The sequence below is a fragment of the Macrosteles quadrilineatus genome, unplaced genomic scaffold (assembly GCF_028750875.1).
Source record: "Macrosteles quadrilineatus isolate MER2022 unplaced genomic scaffold, UCM_ALF_1.0 Scaffold_4__1_contigs__length_99947679, whole genome shotgun sequence".
In the NCBI taxonomy this organism is placed as follows: Eukaryota; Metazoa; Arthropoda; class Insecta; order Hemiptera; family Cicadellidae; genus Macrosteles; species Macrosteles quadrilineatus.
Window position 1 is genome coordinate 58,837,214 of NW_026542597.1, and position 9,711 is coordinate 58,846,924.

The 9,711-nt window shown below is 34.9% G+C and overlaps 1 protein-coding gene across 1 annotated transcript; it reads right to left on the reverse strand.

Annotated features, from left to right (window-relative positions):
- Window positions 1–277: 277 nt before the first annotated feature.
- LOC128992375 (uncharacterized) lies at window positions 278–9,488 on the reverse strand. The gene is made up of 3 exons (XM_054415926.1): window positions 8,188–9,488; window positions 6,449–6,588; window positions 278–576 (listed from the first exon to the last, which is right to left on the reverse strand). The coding sequence occupies exons 1-2, from the start codon at window positions 9,451–9,453 to the stop codon at window positions 6,451–6,453; spliced, it is 1,404 nt and encodes a 467-aa protein (XP_054271901.1). The 5' UTR covers window positions 9,454–9,488; the 3' UTR covers window positions 278–576; window positions 6,449–6,450.
- Between the last annotated feature and the right edge of the window lie 223 nt (window positions 9,489–9,711).

The window sequence follows — 9,711 nt, forward strand, 5'->3', positions numbered from 1 at the left end:
GCTATATTTTTTACTGACATTGCTTAAATTAAGAATAAATCAAACAAAATTACACTTACACATAATTACAACTTGTAATTGTTCATAATTTTTTATTAATTATTACTAAAATGTATCCTGACAATATCTTTTACAATACTAACTGACAATATTTTCTTTCACAAAACTGCTATTAAATAACTGTCCGTAGTGTCCGTAACAGTAGGCCTATACACATATTTTACTTACAATACTAACAGTTTACAGTTTACGAACAACTTAAATAAGTGATTCACATTTAATAAACCTTTATTATTTGAAATAAAAATACTTAATGTTAATGAAACTTGTTAAATGACTTTTCAAAACTTATTTTACTTATTATCTTTACAACTGATCTGAAATCATAATTGTGTTGAACCTGCTATCTCACTAACTACTTATTCTAACATTAAAATGTTCATGTGTCATAAACATACATATCCTTTCAATCAAATAAACCTTAATCAAACCAACAATTTCATTTTAGCTGGCTTAGCTAAAATAATAATACTTATACTTCGATACAAAGAATGATCATCCAGCTCACCATTTCATCTGAAACATAAGTTATACACTCAGAACTCTTGTTACCATAATAAACGGGTCTAAAGATAAGCTGTTTTGTCTAAGTTTGGATTAAGTAGAAGAATAGTGGTGATAGTGAACCGTTGGTTTACGTTTGGTACTGTACGCGTGGTGTTGATGGGGTAGCGGATATTTATCCCCCTGGAATTTTTACCCCCTGGGCGAACGTGACGTCACAAACCAGGGGGTAAGATTCCGGCCGCGAACTTTTGTTATTAACGTTTTATTATTAAGTAGCATATCTTAATTTATTTGTAGCCTATCTTTAACTAATTGAACAGGTTTTTAATTTTAATTTTGAGATTCGAGTATCATGATTCGATCTTTGAAGCCAACTGTTGGTTAATATGAGGTATAAACAAACATCAGAATGGTAATTGATTCGAAGATTACTTTAAAGATTTATTATACAACCGTGGTAAAACAATGTTTTTCGTTTGTATTTTAACAATAACAAAATATGCCTTATTGTTTCTTTATGAAGAAATGTTCACCCAATTATCAAAAATGAGCTACTCAGTTTATTTTACATACTTATTAACCAACAGTTGGCCCCAAACGCAAATCCTAAACATTAAAATTAAACAGCGAATTCTGTTTACTTAGTTGAGATTACAAAATAAATAAATAACGATAGTTACTTTAAAATAAAATTTTTTACAATTAAATAAAAACAGAAATAGGAAAATAAATCATTCTTAGCCTAATAATTTATATATCCGGCCAGGGGATAAAATTCAGGGGGCTAAAAATCCGGAGGTAAAATTCCAGGGGTTAAAAAAAACCGGTTTTTATTGATAATCTAATTAATTACACTCTGTCTATTTTCATTAGACTTCCAAATCCGCGGGGGTTAAATTCTGCCCGCGAACAAACTTTTGAGCACTAAGGTTACTAAGTCATAGTCTCGTCAGCTTTGCCCAGGTGGTAAAATTCCAGGGGGATAAAATTCCAGCGACCCGTATTGATGGCTTGATTTAGAGCCTTAAAGAGATTTTTTGTCGGTTTGTGTGGGGAAGTAATGAACATTGGGAATTCATTCAGTGAAGGATTTCAGTTTGGTCATAAGATGGAGGCAATTATCTGGAGTGTCGGGAAGGTATGGGGGTTTAGTGAGTGGGAGAAAATTTCGCGCCGTTCCGGCCAAACCTCGCATGCGGGGTTGGTTCGGCAGATTGGCCACAACCTAAACCCCAACTCTCACTTGTTAGCTGCGGAGAGCTACCTTCTGCCACTGGGTGTTGGTCCACCTACAGAACCAAGTGAGGGGGGCCCTAGACTAAGGTGTAATGCGATCCGTGCCAAGAGTCTTGTGGCACTGGGGGCCTAATATTCAGTGTCTTAACGGAGCCTTCTGGGAACCAGGGGTAACCCAGTCGTACGCACCCCTTACCTCTCTAATCGGGTCACTGGGGAGGTGGACTTAAATACCCGGTATTCGTGAGAACAATGTAGACAATCTGACCCAAATGGAGGAGGAAGGTCTACTGAAATCTGACGACGACAAGCTCGCAGAAACCGGAAAGGAACGAAAAACGACTTTCCAGGGGCGAGTTGCAAAGATGGAGGATAGCGGATGCTTAAGCCAAAGGCGAAAAGGTGCTATCCAGAAGTGAGAGGAGGCTGGTGTGGGCTGCCAAGCACCCTAACTCTGCTGCCTGCAAAGCCAGTTCCTCCAGGAACTAGGATGCTGGGAAAAAGCAGAGCAAGGGTGGTACCCCCAAAGCTGACTCTAATGAAGCCTCCCGGAAGAAAGGTGGAGGCTGTGCTGATGCAGCCACAAAGGATTGGCTGGTCAAGCAAGTTCAGGAGCTGAGTCCTTTCAGGAAAATCTCGCTTCGGCTTGCCCCAGCCAGAGACCTTGTGAAAGCTGTGAAGGTATATTTATGTGCCCAGCCCTACAAGGTCTGCGTATGAGATCCCTCGTACGAAAAACGACTTTCCAGGGGTGAGTTGCAAAGACGGAGGATAGCGGATGCTTTAGCCAAAGGCGAAAAGGTGCTATCCAGAAGTGAGCTAAAAAATTTAAGTTTAGGGAAATAAATGAAAAAGAAACCGATAAAATAATAAGCAATCTCAAAAATAGTTTTAGCACAGGGTATGATGAAGTTCCTGGACCAATAATTAAAAAAGCAAAAGAAGTATTGATTAAACCCATTACATTTTTGATCAATTCATCATTGATAACTGGAATTTTTCCACAAATATTGAAAATAACGAAAATTAAACCAATTTTTATAAAAGGGAAGTCATCAGAAGTTGATAATTTTAGACCAATTGCTCTAATCACTATATTTTCAAAAATTTTTGAAAGAGTTGTTGCGAACCAGCTGATTGAGTACCTTGAAACTAACAAGTTGTTTGATTGTTGCCAGCATGGTTATCGTAAAGGAAGGTCAGTGGTAACTGCAGCAACAGAGTTTATTGAATCTGTGATCGACTCAGTTGATAAAGGCAAGAAAGTTGTAGGCATATTTATGGACTTGAGTAAAGCCTTTGATAGCATTAATCATGGGACTTTATTACATAAATTGAAATTGTTTGGGATTGAAGGGAAAGAATATAATTGGCTTAGTACATATTTATGTAACCGACAACAGTTTGTAGAAATTTTAAATTTAAATAACAATAGATTGCTCAAATACAAATCCACTCTTAAACAAGTAATAAGAGGTGTTCCTCAAGGGTCCATATTGGGACCTTTGTTATTCACATGCTACATAAAAGACATGCCAAAATTACATAATAATTATAGCTTATGTCTTTATGCTGATGACGCCAATCTTCAAATAAATGGGCACTCTATTGAGGAGGTTGAGTTGTCATCATTTTCAAACCTGGCTCTTTTAAATCAGTTTTTCCAAAATAATAGTTTAGTACTAAACTCTGCTAAAACAAATTTCATTGAATTCAAAACTTATCAAAATAATAAAAATATGCTGTCACCTACCATCATTCTAAATGAAACTGAATTAGAGAAGGTGTATGAATCTAAATTTTTAGGATTAACTATAGACAGCAACTTGTCTTGGAACAGCCATGTCAATAATCTAGTTTCTAAATTAAACTCTGGGGTATATGCACTAAGGAGGCTCTCAAAAATTTGTTCAACAGAGACTCTGAAAATAGTGTATTTCGCCTATATTCATTCAAATATCGCCTTTGGTCTTTCATTATATGGGGCAACTTCCATTCAAAATTTGAACAAAATACTAAAAATTCAGGAACAATCCATTCAGATTATATTAAAATTAAATTATAATGAATCGGTAAAACTCTTTTTTTCTAAAATTGGTATCATGACTGTATATGCAATGTACATTTATGAAACTATAATTTCTGTGAAAAACCGTCAGGACCAACTTCATTTTGTTGGAGATACTCATAATAAAATATACAAGATTCAGGAATAGAATTGGCATTGACAACCATAAACTTGGATTTTATGAAAAAAAGCCAATGTATATGGGGTCAAAATTTTATAATATGTTACCAAAAGCCATTAAATCTGAGAAAAATATTAATTAATTCAAAAATCAACTAAAAAAATATCTTATTGATTTAACATTATATTCTTTCTCCGAATTCCCATGTAAAAATGATGTGTAAAGAAAGTTTTTAGTTCTGTTTTTCTTTTCATGCATATAACTATATCTTTTGTTTTTGACAGCCTTAGTATTAACCAATCTTAGTTATAATGTATCTTAGTATTCATTGATATTGACACCATTCTATGTACAGAGTACTAATATGGAATAAAGATTTTATTGATTGATTGATTGATTGAGAGGAGGCTGGTGTGGGCTGCCAAGCACCCTAACTCTGCTGCCTGCAAAGCCAGTTCCTCCGGGAACTAGGATGCTGGGAAAAAGCAGGGCAAGGGTGGTACCCCCAAAGCTGACTCTACTGAAGCCTCCAGGAAGAAAGGTGGAGGTTGTGCTGACGCAGCCACAAAGGATTGGCTGGTCAAGCAAGTTCAGGAGCTGAGTCCTTTCGGGGAAATCTCGCTACGGCTTGCCCCAGCCAGAGACCTTGTGAAAGCTGTGAAGGTATATTTATGTGCCCAGCCCTACAAGGTCTGCGTATGACATCCCTTGGCCTATTGATGGGAGATCAAAGGGAAAAACAGGTCACCATAGTCAAAAGGCTCTCACGGTTCACCAAAGACCTGGGATTTGACGGAGAATGAGGATCTGTGAACGAGGGTGCACAATAAGCTGTTCTAGCTGCGATGCAATCCCATGGTAACTTGTAAGCCTGGCCCTCTATTAAAAAAAAAAAAAAAAAAAAATCTGGAGTGTCGGGAAGTTCTATCAACAAGAAGGAGGCGTGGGACTCATACGGAACGTTTCAAACTATTTTAAAGTTGTAACGAGGTTAATTGGTGAAAATACGTTTAAACTTTTGCAAGATTTTGTACACCGGATAAACCGTCTGCTAAATCGTACAGTGAGCTAGTAAAGTTGATTAAAGATCATTTATACCCAACTCCGTCTTTCATCACGGAACGGTATCGTTTCAGGTTGAGAAACAAATAAGAGAACTTGAGTGTTTTGCAGTATATCGTGCATTTAGAGCATTTGCCTACACATTGTGATCTTGGCAATGAGTACTTAGTGACAACAATATCACAATACAGTAGACTCCCTCTTATCCGGACTGCTCGGGACCGAGGCCAGTCCGGTTAATGGGTTTTCCGGTTAAACCGACGTCTCCAAAAACTCGTTAAAACTGACTGTTTACTGTGATATTCGACTTAAATTTAGGAGAGCATTGTATTTAGACATGTGATCACTGCTCTCAAATCTTTCCCACGAGAATAGTCGTTTCATTACTGCCCACTTCCTGCCGATCTAGTCCGGTTAAACCAATGTGCTGATAAAAATTGTCCGGTTAAAGAGATATCATTTCCGCCAAGTGTTGTCCGGTTCAAACCGATGTCCGGTTAAAAGGTGTCCGGATAAGAGGGAGTCTACTGTAGTAGTAGAATTATACCCCCAAAACTAGATTTTTTTCCTATAATTTGCTTTTTTTTTGAAAATAGTTAATTTACAAATTAACAACAAATACTTTTTGAATGAAAAAACATTCTGAAAATACATAAATAATTCATTAAATAAATGTCCATGTTGTAATACAATTTTATGAAATTCTGACATTTTAGTTTTAATTTTTGAGTTTTTAAAGTAATAAGATGGATTTTAAAACCTTCCGACTGTCAAAATTTCATAGCGAATTTTATGGACTAAATAATGTTGGATTTAATAGGAATACACAGAATAAAACAGAGAATATTTGTTATATCCTGTGTTTTTTTTAAGTATATTGATAAGTGGTCTAATTACTATTCTGTAGAGCTCCAAACTAGAGAGTCAAATCCTTTTCACCTGACAGGAAACCAGATGTTATATTTAAGTTGGAATAAATCTAAAATGTTTATATTTTAGTGGAAATCTAATAAGGCAAATGGAAATACCCATAGTCAACAGGTTTCCAGCGGCGGGGATATTTTTATCATCTCATATAAAATTAAAATTAATCACAAGTTTAATTAATTAATATGTTAATTTGTTAATTAACTAAGCTTAGGGAAAACACCTTTAGAACCATGTCTGGGCAGACACCTGTATCAGGCGGGGCTTATAGAAATGATGCTGCATTCTTAAAATACCTCAAGTTAGTCGAATCATAAGCAAGTGTGCAGAAGCCCACAATTTTGCTGACACACTAAGGGACAAAGTCCGCCTATTCAGAATCAAATTTCATTACTCTCATTTGTAACCCTCCATATACTTTTGTTACTCTACATCACTTCATACAAAATTATAATAATTGCACGTACCCTCAATCATCAAAAATGTTTACTAAGTAGTTATCAATATCTTCATCTGAAGATTGCATATCTCGATCGTAGAGAGGAGAATCAACATTCAAGTCAGCAAACCCCCGATCAGATGAACTCCTCATGTTCACTTCATCACTCTGTAAATTGCAGAAAAACTTTTGAATTACATAAATTAAATTATTTCTAACACTGATTGCAACTGTGACGATGGTGACATTCATGAGGCAGCCCTGTTGGTTGGAGGAATATGTACCACCCAACTAAGATTCTCTATGCCATTGGGATAAGTTTAAGAACTAAATAAATGTCACAAATTTTGATAGAAAAATCTATTTCTAGTAACATTTTTTTAGTTAAAGTAATGTGAAACTTAAGAATCTCAAGAATAGCTACATAAAATATACACAACCAATTAAAAATATTTACCATCTAATGTGAGTTACATATGTATAGAGCAAAATACACGTTATCAGCAATCTGACATATATGTTCTCCCATTAGCATGTCAATAAATTTATCATGGGGGGGGAGTAACATAATGATATTTTATGGAAAAATCAGATAAGTTGCAACCTTTGAACCCTAATTTTTACAGAAATGAGGGTTTGTAGTTGTAGGCCCTACTGTTTTGTTCAGAATACCAAGGGCTATGCCTATGTTATTGTCCATGTTATTGTCTATGTTATTGTCCTACATATTAGCAAACTTATGTAGGCTATGCTTAAGAAAAATAAACATCCACTAAGCAAATATCAGTTAGATCATTATGTTTCACTCAAACATATTAATAAATAGAAATATTTTCATAGATCCAATCCCAATTTAAATTACATTACAGTAGAACCCCGGTTAACCGAAATAAAGGGGGGAGAGCCGTTTCGGATAACACATTTTCAGTTAACCCATCATATGCTAAAATAGCCAATGTATCACCACAGTGTGTGTAGGAAAAATGAATTTAAGAGAATGTCTATATAATTCAGTATTTTATTTCAGCTACCTACAAACATTTTACAATGGGATAGAAAATACTTTAAACCAGACAACTGAAGTTATTGAAGCATTTTACAGCCCTATATTATTTTTTAGAGCCATTTCGGTTAACCCGAGTTTCGGTTAACAGGGGTTCGTTCTACTATATCTCAATCAACTGGGGTTTACTGCTACAATTAACACAAAATTTTTTTTTATATAATTTTTTAAAGACCATCTATGATTAAACAATTATCAATCCGGTTTAAATAGGCCTATACTTTAATTAGGTTAATTTATTCTCTGTACAGATACCGTTGGAGATAGCATACTATGTTTGGGACTTTTAATATTACGGTAACAAATAGAGGTAAAATAAAAATGTATTGCATTAAATAATATTATTTTTTAAAGACAATAGTTGATTATACTTGTGGAAAACTATTTTGACAGTTAAAACTCGTTATGTACTTGAGTACTTGTACATGTACTCGTTGTGTACTTCCCTTTCCATGGCTCTATCAGGCTGGTTCACAAAATTACAATAAAAATGGTTGGTTAACAAGTTGGTTATTAATTTCATCAAAATCAGAGGATTAGTAAAAAGAGCTATCACACTAATTTTGAACAGTTTTTCGTCTACTGGGGACCATAAAATGGTAATGTGCAATTAATTGGTCTTCTTGTTAATTTAGTATACCCTTACATGTACATGTACCGTAGGTACTACTTTCATATTACGAAACTTACTACAGTGTACTTACAAAAGATGGAAATGGAGAAGCAGCATTCATGGAACTTGGGTGTCCCGATGTGAGTTCATCAGGGATGCTTCCATCTCGTAGATTATAATCATATTGTGGGGAAGTATTCATTTGCAGTAATCTTGATGTTTTATCACCTTTTGGGTTCTTCATACTAAATTTTTCAGACCCATCGTAAGGTTCAGCAAAATCATCTGAAGAAATAACATTACCACCCAAAAATTCACTTGTTTCACTTGAGGGACTATTCAGCAGATCAGTTCTTAGAAATTTTGAAGAGCTTTTATATTCTGAATCATCAGATGTGTAATCAAGACTGTCAAGTAATCTACGTTTAAGTCGTTTGGATGAGTTCAAACTATTACTTCCAATTGAGCTGAAAGGAGACAAATTTCCATTTGTACACTCAATAGAATCCCTTAAATTTTGTAATGATTCTTCATCTGAAGACACAATCGACTCATTGATTTCATTGAACTGCTTGTCTGAATCCTGAGATTCTCCAAAATCTAAGGATTTAACAGATTCAGGAGGGGAATCTGTTAAAAGGGACATAAATTTATTTTGGACATCATTCATATTTCTTTCAGTAAACACCACAGGTATAATTGATGTTGTTGAATAACTGATTACATTTTTCTTCAACTTTGATTCACCTTGGGCTTCACTATTTTGCAGAACGTTTCTTGGTCTTTCCTTGGTGCCATTATCAATACCAAATGTTTCACGTTTATTTTCAACTCTCTTAGCATATCTTTCAGTAAACACCACAGGTATAGTCGATGTTGTTGAATAACTGATTACATTTTTCTTAAACTTTGATTCACCCAGGGCTTCACTATTTTGCAGAATGTTTCTTGGTCTTTCCTTGGTGCTATTATCAATACCAAATGTTTCACATTTATTTTCAACTCTCTTAGCATATCTTTCAGTAAATACCACAGGTATAGTTGATGTTGTTGTATAACTTATACAATTTTTCTTCAACATTGATTCACTTTGAGCTTCAATTTTTGATTGTGGGTTGTATGTTAGTGTTTTCTGGGTGCTACTACCAATCTCAAATGTTTTAGGTTTCTTACCATGTCCCTTCATATTTTTTTCAGCAAACACCACTGGTATAGATGAAGTTGTTGTATAACTAATCACCTTTTTCTCCAACTTTGGTCCATGAAGAGTTTCAGTTTTTTGCAGAATGTCTATTGGTCTTCTCTCGGTGTTTCTGTCAATCTCAAATGTTTTAGATTTCTTACCATGTTCCATCATATTTATTTCAGTAAACTCCACTGGTATACTTGATGTTGTTGTATAGTTGATGACATTTTTCTTAAACTGTGGTTCATCAGTTTTTTGCAGAATGTTTCTTGGTCTTCTCTGTGTGTTACTATCAATCTCAAATGTTTTAGATTTCTTATCATCTTCCATCATATTTATTTCAGTAAACTCCACTGGTATACTTGATGTTGTTGTATAACTGATCACATTTTTCTTAAACTGTGGTTCTTGTAGAGCTTCAGTTTTTTG

Coding starts and splice junctions, on each gene's coding strand:
- LOC128992375 (XM_054415926.1), bottom strand. CDS start 9,453: ATGATGGAACATGGTAAGAAATCTAAAACATTTGAGATTGACAGAAAC. Junction 6,589..8,187: donor CTTCTCCATTTCCATCTTTT/GTAAGTACACTG, acceptor TGCAATTTACAG/AGTGATGAAGTGAACATGAG.